This window comes from Ochotona curzoniae, unplaced genomic scaffold, assembly GCF_017591425.1.
Source record: "Ochotona curzoniae isolate NIBS_2020 unplaced genomic scaffold, NIBS_Ocur_1.0 scaffold_2453, whole genome shotgun sequence".
NCBI lineage: Eukaryota > Metazoa > Chordata > Mammalia > Lagomorpha > Ochotonidae > Ochotona > Ochotona curzoniae.
In genome coordinates this window covers 3,748,372-3,776,226 of record NW_024467094.1, presented here as the reverse complement: position 1 = coordinate 3,776,226, position 27,855 = coordinate 3,748,372, and the positions used below count along the sequence as shown (strand labels likewise).

Here is a 27,855-nt window from a genome sequence, read left to right as displayed (position 1 = left end):
GGCTTCGGATCGACTCAGCTCTAGTTGTTGTGGCTACTTGGGGAGTGCATCAGTGGATGGAAGATCTTTATCCCTCCTTCATTCTGTAAAAATCTGACTTTCCAATAAAAATTTTAAAAAGAAAGAAATTCAGACTGTTAGAGACAAAAGGAGATGAGGAGACGAAAGGAGAGAGACAATGAGAAAGAGAAATCTTCTGTTCACTGGTTCAGTTTCCACGTGGCCACAACAGTCTAAACTCCAACCTGATCCACCATCTGTGTAGCAAGAGCGAACTCACTTGGGCCGTCCTCCACTGCCTTTGCAGGTGCCTTAACAGGACGTTGGATCAGAGCAGCTGGGATTCAAACCAGTGTTGCAGAGTGGCATGGTGCTGCTGGCAGCTTACCCCACTGTACTGTGTCGCCAACCTCTGTGTGTAGGAGTCTCTGTTGATGCTTGAAGTGATGAGCCCCTCCCTCTGGCCACCAGGCTTCCGGTGAGCATCTGTGGTCATTCTGGGTCCGTTCTTTAGAGTGTCCATGCTGTGTCCATGCCTTCAAGACTTGCCTTCAGGTTGACTGCGGTGAGTCGTGGTGGGGATTTCTTCGTGTATGTATGATTTGAGATTGGCTTTGCTTTATAAATATATGAATCTCTTTTATCAAACCGAGGAAGTTTTAGCTACTTACTCTTCGAGTTTTTCCTCTTTTGGCATATCTTCTTTTTCTTTGTGGGGGAGTTGGATGATAGAAATATTTGCTCTTTGTGGTATTTCCAAGGGCCTCTGTGGCGTTTGAAGTTGGTCTGTTTGGTTTGGTTTAGCCTATTTTTGCTGTTATGCAGACTAGCAATCTCCACTGTACTTGCTTCTAGCTTAGTGGTTCTTTCCTCTTTCCATTCGGTCATTCGAATTAGTCTGGTTCCTTTAAGCATGTATAGAACTGCATATTGGAGGGTTTTTTTTTTTCTCATATAATGAATGCTTTGGAATCTTTTTCAAAGAATCATGATGGTGTTGGGGCAGGGCTGTTGCGGTGGCCTACTGGGCTATTCCTCTGATTGCAGTGCTGACATCCCACACAGGCACTGGTTCTGATTTGAAAAAGCAGCAGAGGAGGGCACACCCATGTAGGAGACCTGAATAAAAATCCTGACTTTGGATCAGCTCAGCTCCTGCCGTGGTGACTAATTGGGGAGTGGATGGTAGGCCGTCTGTCTGTGTCTCCTCTCTGTAAAATCTGGCTTTCAAGTAGAAACCAATACGTGTTTTTTTTTTTTAAAGGTGCGTTTCATTTTTTTAAAAAAGTTACTTTTTATGATTATCATTTTATTTTAAGATTTATTTTTATTATTTTTTTATTGGAAAGGCGGATATACAGAGAGGAGATACAGAGAGGAAGATCTTCCGTCCAATGATTCACTCCCCAAGTGAGCGCAACGGCCGATACTATGCCAATCCGAAGCCAGGAGCCTCTTCCGGGTCTCCCACGCGGGTGCAGGGTCCCAAAGCCTTGGGCCGTCCTCGACTGCTTTCCCAGGCCACAGGCAGGGAGCTGGAAGGGAAGAGGGGCTGCCGGGATTAGAACCAGCGCCCATATGGGATCCCGGGCGTGCAAGGTGAGGACTTAACCACTTGCGCCACCACGCCGGGCCCTATGATTATCATTTTATGATAAGTTCCATAGGCCCTGGGATTTCCCTTATCCCCTCCCCAATTCCCTCCTGCCGCACTGAGTTCCCCTGTATCATTACTATAGTATAGTTCTTCATACACAGTCACATGTCTATTATAGTGGGCATGGACAAGGGCATAGAGTCCAGCATCCTATTGGTACATTTCATTTTTATTTGAAAGGCAGAGTTACAGAGAGAAGGACAAATGGCCAGATCTATTTGCTGGTCTACCCCGCAAATGGTATGCACAGCCAGAACTGAGCCAAACTGAAGGCAGACCCTGGGGAATCCATCTAAGTCTCCCATTTGAGTTCGGGAGTCTGAAGACTTGGGCCATCTTACGCCACTTTCCCAGGCACCCTAGCGGGGAACTGAATCGGAAGTGGAGCAGCCGGGCCTCGAACCTGGGCTGCAGGTGGTGACCTAAGCTAGTAGGCTACACATCCAGTCATTATTTTTTGAAGTTCAGTTTGTGTTTACTGGTTCTTGGTATGGTAAGTTTTATTGAAGTCCTGATCTCATCAGTAGGAGAATTTGGCCATCACTTAAACGTTGAGGTTTAGGTGTTCTCAGGTCTTGCTTTAGTGGGAGATGGGGGAGTACTGCTTTGCAGCTGCTGAGCAAGGTAGATGCGCAGATGCCCTGTTTGACCCTTGCTGGTCCTCCACCCTGCCTGGAAGATGGAGGCAGTCCTTGTTACTGTGGGGTGGAAGTGAGAATGCTGGCTCCCTGCTGGGCCTCCGCCAGCCTGGGAGGAGTTGAGGAGCCTCCTTGTTATGCTGGCCCTCCACTGATACTCAACAGGGTAGCCTGCTCACTGCTGGGCATTGGCGAAGCTCTGTCTGCCTGGGCCTCCTGCAACAGGGAGCAGGACAGTCACTCCATTGTCACCAGGGGATATACTGGCCACCTGTGTGATGCCTCCTGCGTTGCACGGTAGTGACCGACGGGCTGTCTCTTGGCACTACCTTCTCCGCTGAGGAACATCAGAGTACCTGCTTACAACCCGGTAAGAGCGGAGAGCAGGCTCCCTCCTCGGCTTCTAATGGCATCCATGGAGTAGCCCAAGGGTACTTCCTCTGTGGTTTTGGTTGTTCTTTAAACATGGTTTTTCTTTAAAATTTATCTTATGGGCCCAGCATGGTGGCTTAGTGGTTAAAGTCCTCGCCTTGAATGCACCAGGATCCTATATGGGCGCTGGTTCTAATCCCTGTGGCCCGGCTGCCCATGCAGCTCCTTGCTTGTGGCCTAGGAAGGCAGTTGAGGATGGCCCAAAGCCTTGAGATCCTGCACCCATGTGGAAAGAAGTTCCGGGATCCTGGCTTTGAATTGGCTCAGCTCCAGCCATCGCGGTCACTTGGGGACTCAATGTTGGATGGGAGATCTTCGTCTCTTTCCTCCTCTTTGTATATCTGACTTTGCAATACAAATAAATAAATCTTAGGAAAAAAAGAAAGCTTACTATGTGACACTCTTGTTGAGGCTTTGGCTAAAGGGTCCAGGCTGCCATGGATGACTTGTTTTGGCAATGCCCGTGTGTGTGTTAGGTTTCTGGTTTCTGAGCTACAGGAAACAGGCATCTGGGTACCACCTGGTGCCTGGGCTTTCTTCGTCTCTGCCTTCTCACCTCTTTTTAGCCTTCTGACATTTGTTATGAATTTCAACAGCCCTGGCCATTCAGTTAAATTAGCAAAAGGGATTTATCAAATATATCCAGTCCATCATCCCAGTTCCAGCGTCCAGGGTCTTTCACTGAATGTGGCCATCTCAGGCTCAAGCCCCCCACCACCCACCACCCACCCACACACCAGCTGTTGGAAGCCTACTAGGACTCTGCACTGTAATGGCTGGCTATGGGTCCTTGCTCAGATTTCAGCTAACTTTGCTCAGTTGTTTGGGTAAGGTCAAGGGGCATGGGTGGGGGAATCTACTTATTATATCTGGGAACAAAAGAACCATGTGTGTGTTCCAGGTTCCAGTCTGTAACAGTAAATCCTTGTAAGGCTGGGCAACATCCAGCCCATGGGCCATCTAAGACCCATTAAATCGTTAGGACTAGCCCTGCCAAGGCACCCACAGAAAGCAATCAAAATTCAGTATGTCTGAAAAAGGCTCATTTTTAAGGTGAAGATTTTCTGTAGTTCAGATAATAAGTATCCAAATGACCCTTGGCAGAAAAAAAGGTTTCCCAACCCTGCACACTCCAGAGTGTGATGTTTGTAGAGTGTTCATATTTAAGCTCACCCCACAGACCTGCTGCCCCAGGGCAGCCCTGGAATGGAGAGAGTGGGCAAGAATTAGGAGGTTGTGATGTTGGTTTTCTTACTGATCCATTTTTTTTTTCCGTTTTCTCTTTAGGGCAGAAAAGACTGAAGTTCTAAGTGAAGATCTCCTTCAGGTAAGGTTGTCCTAAAGATCAAGTTGTTTTCTCTTCCCAAACACCATTTCAGATGCTGAACTGTTCTGCCTCCGCCTCGTGGGAACTCTTCAGAAACACAAGCCATACTCTTTCCCCACTTTGCACGCTGAGCACAGCCCTCTGTGCACACGGATCCACATCATGGACTGAGCCTACTTCAGAGCAAAGTGTTACAGTGTCTCAAGTGAAAAATTTTTCCCCATCATTGCTACTGAAGCAATACAGTCTGAACACTATTTGCAGAGGGTTGGCATTGCGGTAGGTTTCATGAGTCGTTGAGAAATGATGCAAAATATAGAGAATGTAAGTTATAGGGTTTATTATGATTTTTTAAATTCATTTATTTGAAAGGCAGAGTTACAGAAAGAGGGTGAAAGAGAGACAAAGGGAGCTGTTCCATTCACTGATTTACTCCCCACATGGCCAATAAGGATGAGGGTTGATCCAGGCCAAAGCCAGGATTTTGAACTCTGTCCGGGTCTCCCACGTGGATGCAGGGTCCCGAGAGCTTGGGCCATCCTACACTGCTTTCCCGGGTGCGTGAGCAGGGAGCTGGATGGGAAGTGGTGCATCCTAGAGGATGCTGGTGTTGCGGGCAGTGGCTTAACTCTGCGCTGCACAATACCAGCCCATTCAGTATATGGGAGTTGATCATCCAGGGATGTTAGTACCTGCAGGGCTCCCAAAGCAATCATCTGTGGCACTGAGGGACAGTGGTACAAGAGATTTTAAGTAATTTTATTACCTACTGAGCAGATGAGCCCAAAGTCCACGGTGACCCTGTCCTTGGCACTCCAGCAATGGAGATGATGTTCCCCTCTCAGAAGTCCTTGTCTCCATTGAGAGCCGGGTCATGTCGTCCAGGCCGATCTTGCCCTCACAGCATGACTCCACCTGCTCCTCTGTCTGCAGGTGGAGAAGCGCCTGGAGCTGGTGAAGCAGGTGTCCCACAGCACACACAAGAAGCTCACCGCGTGTCTGCAGGGCCAGCAAGGGGCAGAGGCCGACAAGCGCTCGGTAAGTACCCTCCCAGCCCCAGGCAGCTGCACGCTGCCCACTGTGGCCATTCAGCTGCCTGGGCATCCGGGCAGCAGCCCTTGCTGGGTGTTTGTCTGCAGGGTCAACAACCTTCCCACTGTGCTTGCTTGTTAGCCCCAGCTGCTGCAACCCGGCCCACCCAGCCGGGCAGTGACCTTGACCTCCCCGGAAGGACCTGCTTGAGCTCTCACTTGTAGGAAACTTTGGCCTCGATGCACATCTCTCCCCTGTGGCTTGCTCAGCAGTTGCATCTGCCCTTATAGCACTTTAAAATCTTCTGGGGAGATAAAGAATCTTTGTGGCTGTTGGTTACAAGTACCCTTCACCATAGTGAGATAGTAAGGAGAGCCTGATGGCCAAAGCTTCGATGTCTCTGTTTTAACCTGCATCATAACAGCAGGCTATTGTCCAATGTGATTCTACTCAGCAGTCCTTGGGATAGACAGGTTTGGCAGGCTTATTTCTCTGCTGACCCACACTGTCTACCTCTACCAAGGATTCAAACGATATGCTTGGGCATTCACTAAGCTTTAATATGAAGAATACACACTTCAGGTATTTTTTCCTTTCCTTTCCCCTTCCTTGAATTTACGTGTTTTCTATGTGTTGGATGGTTTTTGACCATGTTCTCATGGTCTCCGTGACCTCCCCCCACCCGCCCAGTTGTCTTTGTTTAGCTCTGTGGACCTGCCTTGTTGTGTGGGTGAAGTATTATACCTGCATTTTAACTGTAGTCCATTGCGTGAGGCTAGCTGTGGAATTTTCCATTGGAGACTTCATGTTGCAGCTAAGACGGCATCATATTTTTGAGGATTTTGGAATTTTAAATTAGGGATGTTCAACTGGCATTACATTCAAAACAAGTCAAATAATGTCCCTCTTCTGCCTGATTCCCATCACCGGATTTCCAGGGAAGTCTCCTTCCCTGGGCCTTGGGCCCCCATGATGTGTCTTCTCTCTGCCTGTCCGAGCTCAGCTCTTGCTCTGCTCTCTCCTGGAACCTCTGCAGCTGCTCCACCCACGGTAGGGGAAGCCCTGACTCAGCAGCTTCAGGTTGGCCACTTCTCACTTCTCAGCTCAGGTGTCACTCCCATGTGGCTTTCTCAGTCCCCTGCCATGTTTGATCTCTCACCCTCTGTGTTTCACAAATCTATTTTCTGTCTCTAAGGGCTGTTCATTTTGGTATTTTCTAGAAGTAGAATCATATACAATGTGGAGTTTTGTGCCAGTCTTTAGTATTTCACGAACATGATGTCTTCAGGGTTCATCTATGCCATAGCTTGTTTCAAGACTGGGGTCTGGTTTTTTTTTTTTTTTTTTGAAGATTTATTTTCATTGGAAAGTCAGATATATGGAGAGAAGGAGAGACACAGAGGAAGATCTTCCTTCCACTGATTCACTCCCCAAGTAGCTGCAACGGCCAGAGCTGTGCTGATCTGAAGCCAGTAGCTTCTTCTGGGTCTCCCACGCAGGTGCAGGGTCCCAAAGCTTCAGGCCGCCCTTGGCTGCTTTCCCAGGCCACAAGCAGGGAGCTGGATGGTAAACGGGACTTCCAGGATTAGATCCGGCACCCATATGGGATCCTGGCACATGCAAGGCGAGGACTTTAGCCGCTAGGCTACCATACTGGGCGCAAGACTGCGGTTCTTTTCAGGCTGAGTAATATTCCACTGTCTAGCCATTCCACTTTTTATTCATCCACTGATGGAGGTTTGATTGAGTCCGCATTTTACTTCCTTGATGTTGCCCATCACGTTTACATACACAATCATAACAATCATATTAATTCTATGTCCAGGTACATAGATTTAATGTGATCTATCCATGAGTGGAATTGCAGTGTCCTGCTGTAATTGTTGAACTTGGCTGTGCCATTGGACATTGTCACTGAAGGTGCATGAAGCGTCGGTTCTCTCTGTACTCACTATTTGTTTTTTCCCTGTTTGGAGTTGCCTCGCCGGTGAGGGTGAGGTGGTGGCTGTGTCACTGGCCTTGGATTGTCTTTCCTTAATCACTGATGAAGATGAGCGACTTTTCGTGTGTCTCGGCCATCTGTGTGTCTTGCTTGGACTCTCGCTGTACTTGGATATGTTATCTTCTTGGGGCACTCGCTATTTCTTGACCTCAAACTACTTTATTTAAAACCCGAGCCTAATATACTCTTCAAGAGAGAGAGATTGAGTTGTTTTTTAAATGAGTGCATTATTGAAACCTTTGTTCGCATCATTAAAAAATTTTTCCCCCTTCTTGCTGACCTATTTTAAAAACCTTGGGTTTATTTTTCCCAGAGTGGCAGGTTTAATTCAGGTTTATGATGCTGTTACATCTCCAACCCATTGTTACATACTGTGAGTTTTCACACTGAAGTATGGTTTTCTTAAAGCCGACTCATGCCTTGCTGTCCAGGCAAGCGTTAAACTTGCTCACTGATTTAGAGTAAAAGTCGGGAGTAGTTTTGGTGATGATGTTTATTTTCTTTTCAGAAAAAGTTGCCTTTGACAACGCTGGCTCAGTGTTTGATGGAGGGGTCAGCCATCCTGGGCGATGACACACTTCTCGGGTAAGGTGACACCGTGCGTGGGTTTGTGCCTCATGTAGATGTGTCCCCCCATCCACCGAAAGGGAGATTAGAATCCCCGATGGAGGCACCCAGCTTCTGGGGACTCGGGCAGGGGACTGAATTCATTTGGGAAGAAGAAAATGCTCCCAGCGAGAAACCAAAACCCTGGCCCGCAGTCATTCCCCGGGTGGCCAGGCACGTCCCTTTGGAGGAATTGACATGAAACCCTGTGAAAGACACTGGGGCCCTAGCAGAAGCGTAAAGTGACACTGTGACATCTGATGTCACCGCTCAGGGCACTCCCAGAGGGGATGGGCCTGGCTGACCGGAGCTCCCAGAAAGGCGAATCCCAAAATAGTTGCCAGAAGAGAGCATCTACAGCTTCTCCTGTAATCGGTCGGAAAATCAAAGCCTAAAGAACAAAAAATACTAAGGAAACAACATGAAGAAACGCCCAGTTGTTGAAAATGAAATTTAGGGATTTGCTCCAAAGGGACATGGCGGGGTTAAGACACAGCCTGCACCGCCGACCTCCCATGTGAGTGCTGATTCAGGTTCCTGCTGCTCTGGTTCTAATCCATCTCCCTGATACTGCTCCTGGGGAAGTAACAGAGAAAATGATGCAGCGACTTGGGCCCCGGCCAGCCACATGGGAGACCCAGGAGGTGCTCCTGGCTCCAGCCTAGCTCAGCCCTGACCGTAGTGGCCATACGGGGAAAGTGGATGAAAGATGCTGGCTCTTATTCTCTCTCCATTTGTAACTCTGCTGTTCCAATAAATAATTTTTTAAAAGAAAGATTAAATTCCACAATGACTCCTCAGCAATCGCCAAAAACCCAAACTGTGATGAATGGGTAGAAATGAAGAAAAACAAATGAGAACTTTTTAAAATTTGTGCAGTTGTACCACTACCAGCGTGGTAGCCTAGCAGCTAAAGTCATCGCCTTGCACATGCCAGGATCCCTTTTGGGCGCCGGTTCTAATCCTGTAAGCCCCATTTCCCATCCAGCTCCCTGCTTGTGGCCTGGGAAAGCAGTCAAGGACGGGCCAAAGCCTTGGGACCCTGCACCTGCATGGGAGACCCGGAGAAGGCTTCTGGCTCCTGGTTCCATATCTGTTCAGCTCTGGCGGCTGTGGCCACTTGGGGAGTGAACCGGCAGAAGGAAGATCTTCCTCTGTGTCTCCCCTCCTCCCTGTATATTTGACTTTCAAATAGAAATAAATGAAGGCGATCTCAGTTCTTGTCTCATTTCGAAGGCGGATTTCCTACGTGGACCGGAATGGTGAGCAAAGCAAGACTTAAGGAAGCGAGAACCCAGCTACTGCAGCAATGAGCAGCCCCCTTTATGGGAATTTGTTTCCTTCTCAAATTGCCTTCAGCTCATAATAATACTTATGACAAAGTGGTATATTTTAAGGGTGCTGCTATTTTTCATAGTAAAGAAATATAAATAACCGTTCAGTTTAACAAGTGGTGATACGGTAATGATTTATTGAGAAGGGTTGAAAAAATAGACTAACAGCACAAAGCGTGTTCAAGCTCTTGCATCGCTTGTAGGGAGGGTAAAAATAGTTCATTGAAATTTGATGTCAAGTGTACAGGTTGGAGAAGTGACCCACAGGAATAACAGAAGAATGAATATCTTCCAAAGTAGAAAAATGATGAAATAAATGAAACAAAATTTTAAAAACTGGAAGAGGAAGGGGATGAAAATCCAAACACGTAAGCTCACAGAGAGAATACTAAGTGGAAAGCAAAAAGGGAATGTAATAGAAGTTAGAGCATGTTTATCTGCAGTGAAAAGAGATGTGAACGGAGGGAATCCAGCCGTCTCGGTGAACAAACATGAACTGTATCGTGCAGTATTTCTAGGAGACGTGCCAAAAATATAATGACAGCAAGGTGCAAGATGGGAGACTGAATGTACATCTGATTTTATTCCCTTCCAGCATCAGCTAGAATTCTAATAAGGGGGTTCCCTCTCCTTGAAAAGGTACAGATTCACAAATGCAGGAAAAAGAGGGTGGCGGGTAAAGACGACAACGGGGGCGCAATTTTGCAAGGTGTACCATTTGATGTGGCAAATCCAAGCCAAAAGTCAGCTCTGCAGAGAACAGTGGCGTGTGTGCTCCGACGACGCTGTGCCGATCAACCCTGGATAGTGGGTCTTGGAAGGTGCGTGTGGAGTGAAGGCACAGCGAGCACCCCTTGCATCACTGAAGCCCTGCTGTTGCTACACCTCAGAGGGATAGTCGTTCCTCCCACCTCTGCTCCAGCAGAAACATGAACACTTCTAGGCTTTGCAAAGAGCAGCAGTAGAAACTGGAAATGGAGGAGGCTGTGCCCTCACAATGCTGAAGATGCTCAGCATGGGACTCGGTGTTAACCTCAAGTGTCGGCGGATGTGAGATTGGAGAAGAAAGGTTGAAACACCAAGCCTTAAACCTGGACCTCTTACGTACTCTTTTCTAAGAACCTTGTCAGGGACTGTCGGAAAATGGACAACAGGATAACAGGACCGAAGGAGAGGAAATTCCAGGAGAGGAAGGAGGATTCTGGGCAGCCAGCTGTGTCCCTAGGGATAGAAGACAAAACTCTTTAAAAAAAAAGTTATTTTCTCTAGGAAAACATGCAGGAATGACCCAGAATTACACTCTGCTCCAAGTGCAGATTGAGTATCCTTTATTGGAAATACCTGGGGCCAGTGAAGTTTCAGATTTTTAGAAGCTTTTTATTTTAAAAAAAGATTTTTTTTTTTGGAACTATTTACATCCATGTTACAGATTGACCATTCCTCACTGGAAAACTCCAAAGCTTGAAATGCTTCAAAAATCTGAAAACTTAACAAATTTGGATTTCCAATTTTCTGATGAGGGTTGCTCAGTCTGTAAATACAGAATCAGAGTGGTCGTGGATGGAGCACACTCGGCCCGGCAGTGACTGACTACAGCAGGCCTGTGTTCCCCACAGGAGTGCCAGGCTTCAGTACCCAGCCCTGGTTCCTGCCCCTGCCTTCCTGCCAATTCAGACAGACCCTCAGAGGCACAGTGGTAGCTCACGTGGTTGAGTTCCTGTTGCATGGGAGGTCTGGGTATGCATTCCTGGCTCCTGGCTTCATTCACTGCCAGCTGTTGGCAGGCACGTGGGGAGTGAACCAGCAGATGGGAAATCTGTCTGTGCCTCTAAAAACACACAGAGAACACTGTATAAATACAGGGAGGGACGGGAAACAGACACACAGCGGAAGTCTCATTTTATAGAGACGAGAGCCAGTAGCTCATGCGCACACTGTTTACTGAACTAGAAATGTGGTGGGTAAATAAAAGAAAATCAGTTAAAAGGCACCACTGGGAAAGAAGCAAGGGAAAAGCACAACCTTGGGGTTGATGCTCTCAGCAGAGAGCACCTGCTGTGTGTTCACAGGCCCGCACGTCAATATTTAAAGAAATCCTGCGCATAGACCCTGTGGAATGTTAGCTAGGGGCGGTGAAAAGGCCTTCTGGGACCAGGAGCCCTGAGCTGAGCAAACCACAGCACATCGAGTCCTCATACCCATTCCAGATCACCCTGAAATAAAGTGTGCATCCCTTGATGCACAGTGAGCGCCAGGACAAGATGATGATCCCTGGCAGAAACTCGGATATATCCCCACAGCCAGGGTGGGCGAGGGTGTGGGTCAGTGGGATTGCTCCTTTGCATGTTGGAAGTCTTACCAAGAGACTGCACACACAGCCCTGCCTATAATAGCCAAAGGCTCTTGCTATGCGGAAAGCTTACAAAATGGTGGCACATTCATAGAGTGGGATTCTGGAGGGCAAAGAAGTCCGAGTCTGCATATCCAGTAGTCCCCTCTTTGCCCGCTGGGGGGATGTTCTGAAGTCACAGTCCTCCTGGCCCCAATGTGCACTTTATTCCTGCAACAGTTTTATTTATACAGTTAGGCGCAGGAAGAGCATGACAGAAGTCATGATACGTAGCCGGGACCCCACCAGCGTATCAACCCTGACTGATGTGCTGAGTGACTGGTAATGAGAGCTGCACTCAGCCAGTGGTCACCTCTGAGGTTATTTGGTGTGATTTTCTCCCCCTTGGGCTGCAGGAAGATGCTGAAGCTTTGTGGGGAGACGGAGGACAAGCTGGCGCAGGAACTGATCCACTTTGAACTGCAAGTTGAGAGAGATGTGATTGAGCCCCTGTTTCTGCTGGCAGAGGTAAGATGCGATAAGGAGGCCAGGACTCCCGGATTGTAAGAAGAATCCGCCATCGTTTCTGCTGCTTCCACACTTAGTCATTGTTTCCCTTTGTTTAAACAAGAAAGGATTTGTTTATTTATTTGAAAAGTGGAGCAAGAGAGACAGATCTTCCATTTATTGGTTCACTCCCCAGATGATTGCAATAGCCAGGGCAGGGCCAGGCTAAAGCCAAGAGCCCACTGGAACTCCCACGCAAGCTAAAGCCAAGAGCCCCTGGAACTCTCACGCAGGCTAAAGCCAAGAGCCCCTGGAACTCCCACGCAGGCTAAAGCCAAGAGCCCCTGGAACTCTCACGCAGGCTAAAGCCAAGAGCCCCTGGAACTCCCACGCAGGCTAAAGCCAAGAGCCCCTGGAACTCCCACGCAGGCTAAAGCCAAGAGCCCCTGGAACTCCCACGCAGGTCTCCCACATGGGTGACGGGGGCCCAAGTACTTGAGCTGTCAACTGCTACCTCCCCAAGCATATTAGCAGGAAGCTGCACCAGAAATGGAGCGACTGGCATTCCCCTTGGCGCTCTGATATGGGATGCTGGCATCACAAGCAGTGGCTGAACCTACTGCATCACCCCACCAGCCCCTCCCACCACCGCATTGATTTTCATCAGGAATTATTCCTGCCACATCATAATCAAGGAGTCCACACGTGGCACCCTGATCCCTCTTGCTGGATGTCATGCCACTGGATAGATACAAAGCGGACAGTATTTCCTCCTTCCCCAATCTTGTGTGTACTGCCATTATCCCTGCCTCTCCTCACCCACCCATCTCAAGTCTTCCTGGAAATTAACAGCAGGCCCTCTCCACCAGGCTCACTGGGGACCCATGGTCCTGAGGCTCTCTAAGGGCTTCTGCCCTTATTTACTTTTTATTCTCTTATATTTATTTTTATTGGAAAGGCAGGTCAGACTTAAAGAGAGACAGGAAAATCTTCCACCCACTGGCTCACTCCCCAAATGACTGCCGTGGCTGAGTCGATCTGATGCCAGGAACCAAGAGCTTCTTCTGGGTCTTCTATGTGGTAATAGGGTCCTAAGGCTTTAGGCCATCCTCTATTGCTTTCCCAGAGCACAAGCAGGGAGCTGGAAGGGGAGTGGAGCTGCTGGGACCCGAACCAACACCCTTGTGGGATTCCGATACTTGCAAGGTGAGGATTTAACCATTGAGCCATTGCGCCTGGTCGCAGCTGGTGTTTATACTGGTCCCTACCCGCTTGGACCTTAATGGACACTAAACTCAAATTGCTGATGAAGAGGCAATCTTAATATCTATATGACAGTTTTGCTAGCATCCATCTAGTGGAATCTTCTTGAGGGAGACAGGAAGTGATTGAGAGTGTGGTTTTAGTTGTTCTGGACACTGGTACCCTCCCTGTTGCCTTTAATTGACTTTATGCTAAACAGGTGGTTAAGCCATAACACACAATGCCAGTTTCCCACATGGGCGCTGGTTTGTCCTAGCTGTTCCACTTCCCAGCCAACTCCCTGCTGATGCACCCAGAAAAGTAATGGAGACTCAGTCAATACTGCCGTTTGGGGAGTGAACCCACTAGTGGATGGAGGACCCACCCCTCTCCATAACTCTGCCTTTCAGGGAAATAAAATACATCACTGGGGGAGGAAGGGAAGGGAAAGAAACCTGAGCAGCACTTTAGCCTGGAACTCCTTGCCATGGAGAGACAGCCTCCATCTTCAGTTTGCTGACCCCTTACCTATGTGGCTTTTGAGTGCTTAAAATATGAGTAGTGTGGCTTAAAACTCAATGTTTATTTTAACTTGTGGTCATGTAAATTTAGACCTTCATAGACCAAGCTGGCTAGAGGTTTATGTGTCAGGCAAGCACTGCCCTAGCCCTGTGCTTGGTTTCTTCTGGGTGTCCGCATACCCCCTACGGAAGGGCTGTTTTGGCAGGGGCAGGTGGGTGATTCTAGCGTTGTTGAGAATTCTAGGAGAGAATCCTGGACTTGGTGCTATGACGCTAGCCAGCGCTAGCTTGCCCAACCTCCTGCCTATGGTCAGGGATCGCTAGCCAGGAGCAGTCATGGACATGTACCTGCTTTTCCTAAGGTGCCCTGCAACCTTGGCTCAAACCCAATGCAAACCCGGGAGCAAGACTGACATGTATGCTGAAACATGCCTGGCTAGCCTGGGCAGCTTGCATGTGCAGCCGTGGCGACTCCCCAGTGCTCCCTGGTGGTCCCTGAGGGGCTGTGATGGTGGCCCTCTTCCTGCCTGAAGCTGTGACATTCAGCCCCGTCCCTCGCACCTGCTCCGCAAACAGCATAGGATATATTGCACCGAGCATGGGGCCTTCCTCGCATTTCCCATCGCAGCCCACCATGACTATAGTACAGATGATGACCAATTTTCTTTTGTAAATATCACATCCTGTTCTAGTTTTGCTGGGCCTGGAAACCGCACCCCCCCCCCCAAAATATCCTGCCTTAGAATAAAGTCATTTTTAGTAAGAAAAAAAAATGAAAAGAGTGGCTGCATGCGACCAACATGGAAGAGCTCCTGGCTGGTAAAAGACACGGTGGTAATGTTGATTCATGATGGGCTCTGGAGGAAGTCTGACTTGAGGGCTATAAATGTTGAGCCTGCATCCCAGCGGTATTCCTCCCAGCTTTCCGGGTCCCACAAGGCCAGTGTTCCTCCAGCTGCTGTCTGATTGGAATTAGGTCTGTGGGTCAGACCCGACGGTTTGGCTGCCTTGCTTTATCCCCTGGGTGTGTGGCTCTTGTGGCAGGGGAGAGGGAGATGGGATGAGGCCCTGGCTTTTGCTGGTTGGAGTAAGGTGGGCCCAGGTGAGTAGGGCAGCACAGAATCCCTGGGAAGATCGGGGTTGAAGAGGGCTCTGGCGGGTGTCCAGCAAAGAGAGGAGAGCCGCTGAGGAAAAGGAGACTGGATTTCACTTGCAAGTCACTGAAAGGGTACAAAGTTTTATCTATGTGAGACGAGTAAGTTCTGGAGGTCCAATATGCTGTACGGTGTGGATGTAGTTAACATTCTATAGCATGTATTTGAAATTTGAGCAGCCAGCACCGTGGTGCAGTGTGTTAAGCTGGCACCTGTGATGCAAATACCTCGTATCAGAATACCAGTTCCCAGCTGCTCCAGCTTCCTGCTAAGGCACCTGGGAAGGCAACAAAAGATGGCCCAAGTGTTGGGCTCCTGCCACCCACCTGGGAGACCAGGTTGGAATTCCTGGCTCCTGCTTTTGTCCTGACCCAGACCCAGCTGTTGTGACCACTTGGGAAATGAGCCAGCAATGAAGCAGCAAGTGGAAAATCTCTTTCTTATTTCTGCTTCTCATCTTTTATTCTGCCATTCAAACAAATAAGTAAATCTTTTTTAAAAAAAAAAAGCCAAGAGTACATGTTTTAAAAGATTATTTTGATGTGAAAGGCAGAGGAACAGAGAGGAGGAGAGACGAGAGGTCTTCCATCCACTGGTTCATTCCCCAAAAGGTGACAGTGGCTGGAACTGAGCCAGTCTGAGGCCAAGAGTCAGGAGCTTCTCCTGGGTCTCCCACTTGGGTGCAGGGGCCCAAAGACTTGAGCCTTACTTTACTGCTTTTCCAGGCCATAAGCAGGGAGCGGGCTCAAAAGTGGAGCAGCCTGGACACGGCCTGGCACCATTATGGGATGCTGGTGGTACAGATAGAGGCTTGGCTCAGTATGCCACAGCGTAACCCTAAGAGGATAAATCTTAAATGTTCTTACTCTCCTGCAAACACACACACACACAAGAAATGATGCTTAGTAATCCTTTCACGGTGTATGCATACCAAAACACTAAATTGTATACCTAATATACACAATTTCTCCTGTCAATATTTATACCTTGAGGTTGATCAAGAAAGGAAGTGGCAGAAAGGAAGTGGATTCATCTAAAGCAAAGGATCGGGAGGTCTCTAGCCAACTTGTAAGAGTTCTCGAAGAATTTACACTGAACTTCAGCTTAACTGTATCTTTTATCTCCTGTAACCACAGGTAGAAATCCCAAATATTCAAAAACAAAGGAAACATCTAGCAAAGTTGGTGCTGGACATGGATTCTTCACGAACCAGGTAGAGTTTTGTTAGTATTCCTTTCTTCTTGAAAGGAACAGAGATGCCATGTGAGAGTGAGTGAAGGTGGAGGTTTATATGGACTTTGTGTTTCTATTCCACAAGTTGTTCCTAATGTGTACCATGTGCCAGGCCCTGGGCGTCAGGGTATGGAACCAGGGACCTGCCCTCTCAATGATTGCCATTGAATTTCAGAGATGGACACCAGGCAGGTGAACAAACAAGACAGCATTTGGCCACAAAAAAATAACACCAGATCATTTTTAAAAGGGGTGATGAAGAACAACAGTGGAGTGAGAGAAAGCTTTCCTAGGTTGTGTCGTTTGGTCTGAGACTTGAACAGTGAGAAACACGTGGCCGTGCAGAGGTCTGGCCATGAAGAGAGAAGAGCAGGTGCACAGGCCCTATGATGGGAATAGGCCTGGCGTATTCAGGACACAGAACCAAGGCCAGCGTGGCCGAGGTGGAGGCAACAAAGGGGAGCAAAGTAGGGCCTGAGTTCCAAGAGGCAGGCCGGATGACAGCTCCTGTCTGCAGTGATGGGAGCATTCCTGGTTCTCAGGACACTTTTGCTTTCCTCTGAAATTGAAGGTTATCACTGCTTCCTTTCCTGGAGCCCTCCTCCAAACCCGGGGACCCTTCTAAGAGCAGTAAGGCTTCTTAGTGCTCTTCTCCACCCCTCTCTGCATCCACTGGAAACCTCCTGCCCTAACAGGCAAGTGTCAGAGAACAAGGTGGCATCGGATGTGGCTGTGCGTATCTTTTTGTTTGATAGGAGTGTGTGAGTGCAAGTGGCAGGCATGCAGGCTTTTGAATATTAATATGAAAGGAACTGTTTGGTTCTTCTAGGATCTATTTTAATCATCATCTAGCTATCTTAAAATAATAGCATAAAGAGTCTACCTGACTCTACAGCAAGAGTCAAAGGGTCAGGTAGGCACCCAGCTCAAGATCTATTTTCTGAACCTGGGACATGGTCAAGTCATTTCATCTCCTCTGCCCTCACTTGTGCTGGGAAAGAAAGTTTGTGGGTTGACCTAAGGAGACTGTTGAGAATATGCCATGGGATTCTGTGTGTCACACCACTTCCCATGAGCATGCCAAAAGGAAGCTGATACCTTAAAAACTACTTGGTCAACCTGAATTTAGTATCTCAAGCAACAAAAGCTGTGGGGCAGCCCCACAAGACCGGTAGATTCAGTAAGCGGAGAAGCAAGGATCTGTTTGGTTAACTTTTATGCTTTCCAAACCTCGGTTCAGTTCAATCATTTTTTACATCTACGGCTGTGTACCTTTGGGAAGAGTTGACCTTTTTTTTTTTCAAAATAAATTTGTTTGTAAAGGAAATCTTACACGTTGGAAGCCAGTGCCCCTTGCTTCAAGAATGTTATAGACAATCTGAAGGGAAACAGAACAGAAGCAAAGCTGCCATTCATACGTGTTAAGCCCCATTAGGTAGGGAAGATTATCAGCCTGAAACTGCCCTTCCTTTATTAGAAGGAGGATGAGAAGGTGTGGGAGAAATGTCAGAGTTAGTCAGAAGCTATCCGTTTTAGTGTGCTCTGGGGCACCAGAGAGTAGAATGGATGTGGGGAATGTCCAGTGGCTGTGATCACCACATCCTTACACATCCTTGCATGCATGTTGGGAGCCATGAAAGATTCCTGAAGAAATGTCGATTGTCCCAATGAGGTGACTGTCAGGCTCCTGGGGCTGTGGGGTGATTTCCTTCGTAGGGAACTAGAGGCTCAGCTCCCATCTCTTCTACTTCTCTAAAGAAAGGCCAAGTTCCAGAGCAGAGCCACTGGGCAGAGGGCTGAAGCCCGGTATCCAGGCATGCCGTCATCATCTCCGCCATCGTGTCTTTGCGTTGTCTTCTTGGAGTAGCCAGTGGGGCCACAGCCCATGGTGTGTCTTGCCTAGTGTTGGTTTTAGTTTTGACACCGTTTGGTGTGAAGGTGCTGAAAGCTCTGAGCGGTGACTTAGGGATGTGTCGTCCATGATGCAATGCTTTTTCCCCTCTCCAGCTTGTCATCTGTGGTGTCATGGGCTGCATGGGAAGCGTCTGCCTCTCCCATGCAATTTTTCTGCTTCTGAAAGTTTCAACTTGGATCTTTCACAGTCTGTTGTAGGAGACCAAACACATCGTTTTAGGTTAACCTGATCCACCTGCTTCGTCTCTCTGTTGGCTTTGCACAGTGCGCTTGGTGGGATCTGTGAGTTTATAGTGGGCAGTTGCTTTGCAGGGATTGTTTTCATCCAGGCAGCCCCTTCCCATTCTCTCCTAAGACTCGGCTAACTCCCCTTTACGTCTGCTATGGTTACCTCGGGGAGAGATCTAACCAGGGCTTCCAGAGTCTGGGTTCTCTGTGGATCAGGTTCTAGGCAACTGGACCAAAGTGGTGTTCTCAGCCAAGGGGTACACTCTCTGTCCACTTTACTCTCTGGCCTTTGCCAGCCTGAATTTACCTGTCTAGCTGGTGGGTAGGGCGGGGAGGGGAGACTTGCTGAAACCCACAAGGAGAGGCCTACACCTTACACCAGCACTCTTAGTCCCCCTGAGGGCTGTCTCCCAAGATGGCGCAGTAAGAGTGGGGCCACGTGCTACTCTGGGACCATTGGCTGCTCAGAGCCCCACCCCCACATTATGCTGTGTTTGCATGATGCTGATGGCACATGTTAGGTCCTCTTCCTCCTCGCAGCTTCCTGCCTGTGATGACTGAAGCTGTCATTCATGGCCTACCCCTTCCAGAAGTGGAACAGCGCGTACACAGAGAGAGGCAGGAAGGATCCTTTTCTGTATCGTCAGCCTGGGTCTTTGGATTCTAGCACACATCTGGCAGATACCACGACGTGCTGCCGGGTGATTTAGACTGTTAGGAGTTTGATTGGCTGTAATGTATATACATTTGTCCCTATTCAAGTGTAAGCTCAAAGAAGCATTTATGCTGAATTAAAGATTGTGAATGAGACAGAAATGTCTTTTCTGCCATAAGCTATAGGGTTAGCCTGGCAGCGGTTGAAGAAAGAACTCTCTCTTCCCCTCAAGTCAGGCTTGTGTTTTCCTGGGCTAATCCTACCAAGTGCAGTCCATATTCTGTTTCTGTTGAACAGCTGCCCCTGGGTCCTTCAAAGTTCATTACTCCCCGCCAGGTATATCTGTGGATGCTCCACTCTCCAATGGGACTGTTTCTATGGAGATGGAGTCTCTAGAAGGTAATAAAGGTTAAATGAGATCATAAGGGTAGGACCCCAACTCCACATAGAGTTACTCTCTTTGTGCACACGTAGAGGAAAGGCCATCGTGAAGGTATGGGGCATCACAACAGTCGAGGTCACACCGAAAAGAAGTGAACCCTTGGGCTCCAGCCTTCAGACCTGTAAGAACAGAAACTTCTGTCATTATGCCCTATGCTATTTTATTATGCTTGCCATGCTGGGGGCGCAAGTGAACACTCACTCACTTGCCTCTTTTGGAGTTGAATGAGCGGGAGTAAGGAGGAACAGCTTAAGAAGGATGCTGGGCATTCGGGGAATGAGAGAACAGGTGGATAACAAGAAATGGGGTTCTGGAAGCATGGCAGTTTTAAGTCCCTCCCAGAGGTCATTCCTCATCTGCTACCTCTGTGTCTCTCACTGCAGGTCTCTTTTCCTTAGATCCATTTTCTTCCTGCTCTCTGGATGTCCCTGGGGCTTGTGTCTCCCCAGGGTGAGCTCCCTTTGTCTGGACTTGGCTGGTGTGCACAGCACCTTGGCCCACCCATTGGCAAAGGTGGTCAAGGATGACCACAGCTTGGCCTACGTCAGGGGCCCTTAGCTCTGCCACTCTCTGCCAATGTCATACAGAAAAAGGCAGCCCCTTTTGGACCACAATAGGCCATGTGTGGAAGGAAGGCCAGAACTCAGAAAATGGAGGCTGCCGGTACCCGAGAAGACAGATGAAACAGGGCCCCCATAAAGAAACTTCTCTGTTTGCCTTCCAAAGAAAACCCTTCTGCACTTCCTGTTGCCCTGAAGTGAGTCGCCATGGTCTTCTGGACTCGCTCCCTGAAATTCCGAATCTTTGCTTCCCATCCTTTTCTCCCATCCAGACCTTGTTTAAAACGTGTGTCTCATCTTCGTGTCCCAGGCTCCTGCTCCCAGGACCCTGTTTCCCCAGGGATGATGGTGGCACTTCAGCTACTTTGCTGGGAAGATGTCATCGGTCTGCCCTGCTTGGACAGTGTCCAGGCTCCCTGTGCCTTCTCCGAGGGAGCAGAGCAGATGGCTGGAGAAGCTGTCAAGCCCTCAAATCATGCTAATCCCATGACTTCTCCGAAACTATGATTGTTTCTGCATTTCTTGGGAGCTTTTAGTACCGTTTGCCTAGGGAACTGTTTTGGGTTGGGGGCAGGGCAGGTGGAGGAGTCAACTTACCAGGAATTTCAAAGTCAACTTGTTGGCAGTTTCTTATAGGGAGAGAAGAGCTGTGTCCTTTAAAGTTTCATGATATTGACTAAGGTACAGAGTTCAGAAGGAAAAAAAAAAAAGAAGGACATAGGGCAAGTAACGAAAGAAAGCATTTGGGAGAAGTGTTTTTGTTGTAATATATGTGTGTATATTACAATGAAAACATTTATACACATATACATATGGTATAATATGAGGTTTTAAAAAGTGGAATTCAGATTTCCAATGCTATAAAAATCCATTTAGTATTCATACTCGCTGTGTATTTTTTTTTAGCACTTTTATATTGGTTAGTTGCCTTTTTCTTCAGGCAGCGTGAATCAGATGACAGTTGTAACTTGATTTCTTAATCTATAGTGAAGATGTATATTCATCCGAGGTATAAATTTTAGCTGTGACGTTTCATATTTTATTTGTGAAGAAAAAACAAACATCAGTGAACAATTAGCTTTACATTTTTGAGGGGTTTGAGGGGTTATTTTTGGCTTTTATAATTTTTAAATACATAGCTTCCACATAGAGAACACGTGGAATTTGTCTTTCTGTATATGGCTTATTTCACTCGACTTGATGTTGGAGGTATTTTTTTAAGTGACTAATTATTTGAAAGGCGGAGTTGCAGAGAGAACAGAGACACATCTTCTATGCACTGATACACTTCCCACTTGGCCCAGACTGGGCAAGGCTGGTGCCTGGAGCTTTGTCTGGATCTCCCGTGTGCGTGCAGGGACCCGAGGATTTGGGTCATCTTCAAGTGCTTTTCCAAGCACATTAGACTGACTCTGAATTGGAATGGGGAGATGCAGGACTGTAACTGGCACTCATAGGGGATGCCATCATTGTAGGCTATGACTTAATCCCCCGTGCCACAATTCTGGCCCCAGCTTGGTAGATATCCGTCTACCATATGATTTACATAGATGAAACCTTCATAAGAATGATCCAGCAAATCTTACTCATCTCGATCTATTATTTCAGCTTAGATTTTAGAAATACCTTTGGGTAGAATATTTCTTTTCTAATTTGCTCAAGTTTTTATTTTCAATTTGAGAAGAAAAAATATTTCCATCCTTTGATTTACCTCTCCGAATGCCTACAGAAGTCAGAGGGCTGGCTTTGCAGGCCAGCTCCCATGCAGGCTAGATTTCCCAGGAACCTAAGTACGTAAGGGTGGGCTGGTTGCTCCATTTTCTCACATAGCTCCCTAAATGTTTGCCTGGAAAAGCTGAGGATGATGGCTCAAATACTTGAGCCACTTTGCCACACACATGAGAGTCCACGTTGGAGCTCCGGGCTCCTGGCTTCAGCCTGACCCACTCTAGCTGTTGGAGCCTTTAGGGGAGTGATCCAGAGGATACAAAACTCTCCATGTCTGTCACTCTGCTTTTCAGATAAATGCATCTTAAATAGAAAAGCAGAAGGAACAGCTGACTTTCATGCCAATGCAATTCACAAACTACAAAATACCATCAAGGAACTTGAATAGAAATCAGCAGCATGATGAGCAAGCGCTTCAACCGTCAGTGTATTACAGCAGGTTCACAAAACAGTTGACAGAATTGAGCTGTAGACATGTAAGCAACTTTGGAAAGGATTCGAAGAATTAGGAAGAAGGCTACAACAAGACGGCTCGAGAAGGCAAGCTGAAAAAGTAGGCTCTACCATAACTATCGGAGAACTTGAGCATTGAATGGAAGGTCAGGACAAACATTGACTTGTGCAGCAAATGAAAGAAATGTTTTGAAACGAGAGTCTGAACTCATGAACGGGTGAAGGAGACAAGCTGAATGGGCCTGTTTGAAGCAGAGGTGTTATGACCTGAGAAGGAATGATCCTGTGAGAGACGATGGACAAGGAAATGTAGCAGCCGCAACCGGCATTGTCTGATGCTGAAAATGGAGACATCACGCTGAGTGACCCAGACCAGTCTAATCCTCACTGAGAAGAAAAAGACACCTCAAAAGCAAGTTCAGCCTTTAAAAAGAAAACTATCTCACCAAGAAAATGTCAACTGTCATTTTTTCTAAGTTTAGCATATTTGCTGCTGAAGCGAGCACACACAACTCTCATATGTGCCATTTTTATATGTATATAATATGCATATTTATTCATATATACACACATACATATGCATGTTTGAAAGAATGAGAGAGAAAATATTTTCCATTTGTTGGTTCACTCCCCAGATGACTGGAGCAGGGCCAGTTTGAAGCCAAGTTCCTGGGACCCCATCCAGGTTTCCCACATGGATATTGGGGACCCAAACATTCAAAGTCATCTTCTGATGCTCTCCTAGAGCATTCACAGAAAAGTGGATCAAAAATGGTGCAGCCAGGATTTGAAATGATGTGGGATGTTGGTATTGCGGGTCAGTGACTTAACCTGCTGCAGCGCCATGCTCCCTTCTCCGCACTCCTACTCCACAACTGTCCCCTTTGAAATTGAACAGTCAGTGTGAGATGCTTCAAAGCAGAGATCTGCGGAGGCAGGAATGCCGATTCAGAGTTAAGTCACCCGAGACAGGACTTAGAGGCAAAAGAACAGGAACGCCTTCGCATCACTGAAGAAGAATGACTGCTCATTGAGCAGAAGTTACTTTGGATCTTCAAGTGGAAAAAAAACATAGGGTATGTTTTTGCTTAGGAAGATGGAAGACATCAGCTGGAAGAATCTGTTCATCGGCTGTCTCAGAAAGAAAACTGTGCTGTACAGAGACTTCAACAAGGGAGGAAGGATGAGTGACAGCCAAATTCTGTCCCTGTCAGCACAGGGTGCTTGGAAGAAACATGCAAGGATGAGCAAACAACCCATCAGAGAACTGCCAGGCATCTGGCCTGGGTAGCTGGAACACCAGTACTTGATGAAACTCAGTCAAGGGAAAGACTCCGAGAGATTGAAATGAGCCGGTGATGATGGCTGTCAGGAAACTGAAGGATCTGTCTTCCGGTTGAGAAGAGCAGCAACCAAGGAAGTTCTTTGTGGAAATGCTTGAAGCTCAAGCGTCTCTTGAAGAATCAGACACACTCAAACTGTAAGGGGGGGATATATATATGAGACAAATGATTCTGAGAAAAGTAAAAAAAAAATGGCATCCATAAAAGGACGCAGGAATGATGAGAAAGAGGCAGATGGCTCTGGGACTAGCAGAGTGGCACTGTCCCTTTAGCTAATCCAGAATGCTGTACGCTGCAGTGATGCTAGGACGCAAGGTGTCTCAGCCAAACCTTATCAGAAGTCCTCATGAGACAGAAGGAGAACCTCAACAGAGGACTGAAGATCAAAACCAGAACGTGATACCACTAACTACTAGTGTCTCTGCAAGAGAAGAGAGAAAAGGATGCTTGCAGATTACAGCCTGGACTCACTAGGGTCAGCTGTACCTGGCTCTTCTCAGCAAAACGTGAGGAAGCTAAGGATTTGCAAGCCTCGGTGAAACAAACCATAGTTCACCTGCTGGGAAAAAGCAAGACATTCAGACAGATTCCTGTTTTTCGAATAACTTTCAGTGTTCAGGAAATAGAAGCAGAAGGTCTGAAAAGTACTCCAAGCCAGAAAACAAAAGGAATAAAAAGAACTGGCATCAAGGAGTTGGTATCTGTGGGGGGCTGGGAAATGTGTTTCACTGAACTGATTGTTCAGATTGGTAAATTGAGTCAGGGTCTCCAACTTCGAGTTGAAAGTGGAGGGTTGGAATCTCAGATGGCTGCATCTGTTTACACTGAACAGACAGTTCTCGTGGGGCTGCCACTGAGAGCACGGGCCTGGGAAAGGGAGCGGATCTGATCTGCCTGGAATGAGAAGGCTTGGGAAAATAGCTCCCTGCAAAGAGGTTTTCACCTAGTTGTGGACGTGGCCATTGCCGGATGCAGCTCTCGCTGAAGTGTGGTGGGAACGTTTAAATAGACACAGCTGTCCTTTACGTTGGAAAAGCAGCCATCACCACTATTTTTAGAGAAACAGTTGAAATTGTCCCGTCACTGTCAAGAGAAAGACATTGAAATAGCTATGTTAGCTTAGTGATGTCAGACATCGCTGGCCGTTCTCTCCAGAGCTAGTGATGAGATTCGAGGTGGGACCAGTCACCCATTGGAGGAGCTCCTGACCAGCGTGTGATTCATCGAAGGAAATGAAAGGCTTGGGAAGCCACATCCTGGCCATAGGCCAGATATGCAGCCCCGGAGTCACTGGACTTCACGGTGGTGTCACATGGCTTCACACACAGTATGAAATTGAAAGCGAAAATGCTTTTAAACTAGAGCTGGATGCAACTGACTTGGTCTGCAGTTATAAAGGGAATAAGGTCAGACTTAAAAAAAAAAAATGGAGCAGAAATTAGCCCAACCAAGGAGAGCCTAGGGCAGTTTTCTACACCAAAGATTGTCTCTTAGGACAGCGGGATGTACCAGGATCCTCACCCAGCCATCATTTGCAGAAGAGTCTCTTAAGGGAAGGAAATGGTTTCACTGGATGAGCCTGCTAACCCCCTCCGCCAAGGATCTGAAGAATTGAAAACATGACTGCAGGGAAAAGATAGCAACCATGAGAGCCCTTCAGGATGATACGGAGTGTCGGATTCAGTGGTGGCTACCTCAGAACTTGAAAGAGCCCCAGCCACTTGATTGAGAAATGAAGCATTGGAAGAAATGGGATACTCTGAAAGTTACTGAAGGGAAAGCAACTTTTCAGCAAAACCAAAAATAATCGGTTACACTCTTTGCAGGAAAATAATAATAATAATAATAATAATAATAATAATAATAATAATAATAATAAATCTGGAGCCTGTGTTGTGACATAGCCAGTAAAGCTGCCTTCTGTAACATCAGCATCCCGTATGGGCACCAGTTTGATTCTCAACTGCTCTGCTTCGAATCCAGCTCCCTGCTATAGCACCCGGGAAGGCAACAGAAGATGGCCCATGTGCTCTGTACCCGCATTGGAGACCAGACTCGTACTCCTGGATTCTGGCTTTGGCCTGGCCCAGCCCTGGCTGTTGCTGCCAGTTGGAGAGTGAATCAGTAGATGGAAAGATCTGTGTCTTTGTTTTTCTCTGTAACTCTGCCTTTTAAATAAATACATAAATCTTTTTTTTTAAGATTTATTTTTTTATTTGTTTTTTTATTGGAATGGCAGATATACAGAGAGGAGAAACAGAGAGGAAGATCTTCCATCCGATGATTCACTCCCCAAGTGAGTGCAACGGCCAATGCTATGCCAATCCAAAGCCAGGAGCCTCTTCCGGGTCTCCCACGCGGGTGCGGGGTCCCAAAGCCTTGGGCCATCCTCGACTGCTTTCCCAGGCCACAGGCAGGGAGCTGGATGGGAAGCAGGGCTGCCGGGATTAGAACTGGCGCCCATATGGGATCCCGGGCGTGCAAGGCGAGGACCTTAACCACTATGCCATCGCGCTGGGCCCTATAAATACATAAATCTTAAAAGAATACAATAATGAAAATGAAAGTTTGAAAAGGCTACTGGGAGAAACCTAAAAATGTGTGTGTTATATGTAAACTAAAACAGGACCATGAAAAAATTAATGTAAACATCTGATGGAAAGGAAACAGAATTTCAACTATTCCAGGAGACTAAGTTGAGGTTTTCTGTTTTCCTGTGAGAAAGGAATGTTAGACTGTGCAGTGAAAGTCAGTACAGAAAGGGAGAGCGGGGTGGTTTCAATTCAAAGATTTATCCCAGCTTATGAGGACCTTTACGTCGACGTAGAAGAAGACAGTGGCCTGTCCGCAGGAGGGAGGGCAAGTCATGTTGGCTCTGACCAGGGGCATACTTCAAGAGCGAAGCCCTGCAAGGGGTACAGCACGGCTTGTACCAATCTCCCAGCCGGCCGTCTTTCTTGATCAAAAGAGTCCCAAAGCTTTGGCTGCTAAAGAGTGGGATAACTAAGCTAGCCAAATGCTGTGTCAGGGCAAAAGCTCATTTCACCTGCTGCTCAAGTGGGAATAGCTCATAAGAAGCAGCCTTTCTTGGCAGAGTCATCTCGGGAGACATTGCCTCTAAGCAGAGAGATGAAGTGCCATTGTAGCTTTGTGATCCCAGAGAACAAGAGAATCACTACATTGCATTACTGGATAAATGGCACGATTCTTTTTTTTCTTTTAATTACGAGGAAAACTCATATCACTAAAAAGAAGGTTGGACCAAAACAGTTGGTATCTTGGATGGGACTTGAGCAAATGGGAGAAGTGACATAAAATTAGGTCTAATTGGAAACACTAGGGGAATTAATGGGGAGGTATTGGTGGAAATGATCCAAAGTACCCAAGGAGATGTGAACAAGATCCTTATACTGACATAGAACTCCCCAAAATCTTCAAACAAGGTTTCCTTGCTCAGTGTGCAGCAAACCAATTACTGGCATGAGGGTGGTGGAAGAAAGTATTGCGTTTGCAACATGTGCTGGAGTCAGGAATCCAGCAGCTCTGCGGCTCATTTCCCAGACTCTGCCACGTGAGTCAAGGCTGTGAATCTTTGAGTTTACAGTGGAGATTGAGCAGTGCATGGTCTTCTTGTGGGGGGCCATTCGTTGGTTCGCTGTTTGATGGGTTCATGTTGGGAACCAACGTGTTTGTTTTCAAAGTGATCAAGGTGGCCTCAGGTCTGTGTGCGTGAGTTTGGGTGGTACTTCGTTTGATTCAGGGTTGGTGAATGCCTGCCAGTATCTCGGGAAAGAGGCTGGCCTCTGGGGACTTGAACACACAGGGGCAGTTGAGTCTTTGTGAGACAGGGTCTTGGTTCTGGCTTGACACCTGTGTCACTCCCTTAATTGAAAAACTCTTGACAGAGGAACTCTACTGAGGGAGAGACACCAGGACCCGATGAAGTCTTGTCAAAGGTACCGGCTAGGAGCTCTGCTTCAATCTCCCTTCTTTTTCTTGTAACTCCTCAACCTTAAGGCGTACGGGGGAGGTGGTCTATTTGGCTCTTTACTACTGAGATGGACATGATGCCCTGGATGGCTGGGGTGGGGGATTAAGCTTGGCAGCCAATTGCATGCACCTGTTGCACAAATCCCCCCCTTGGTGCTAGGAGATGCTCCCTCAGTGGAAAGAATCCTTGGTATTTAATAAGATGGTCCTCAGTGTTTCTGAATAACCCCCATGGGCATGTGGTAAAGAAAAGGCTTACCTGGCAGCCATTCTCAACTCTCCCAAGGCATACGTAGGTATGACTGAGGGCCATGAATTGAACCTTTGCGGCCGAAATAGCCCTACTTCTGTCCCACCCCGCCGAGTTTCCCAGAAGGTTCCCCTGCATATCCAGCCTTTGTATCCATGGAGCTGCTTCCATTCATGGAGATTTTCACAGTAGCATTTAGATGGCTGGAGCAGCACTGATGTGGGCTGCAGTATATTCATTTCATTCCAGGCTCTGGTCTTGCTCCCAAATTATGCTAA

The 27,855-nt window shown here is 47.4% G+C and overlaps 1 protein-coding gene across 4 annotated transcripts in view; it reads left to right on the top strand.

Annotated features, from left to right (window-relative positions):
• The window catches only part of ARHGAP44 (Rho GTPase activating protein 44), a 129,725-nt gene that overhangs the window by 57,271 nt on the left and 44,599 nt on the right, over positions 1-27,855 (top strand). For all 4 annotated transcript variants that reach the window (XM_041000413.1, XM_041000412.1, XM_041000415.1 and 1 more), the window contains exons 2-6: positions 4,015-4,054; positions 4,988-5,092; positions 7,597-7,673; positions 11,774-11,885; positions 15,918-15,994. In XM_041000413.1, the coding sequence (XP_040856347.1) occupies positions 4,015-4,054; positions 4,988-5,092; positions 7,597-7,673; positions 11,774-11,885; positions 15,918-15,994 (411 nt within the window). The remainder of the gene's footprint in view (positions 1-4,014; positions 4,055-4,987; positions 5,093-7,596; positions 7,674-11,773; positions 11,886-15,917; positions 15,995-27,855) is intronic.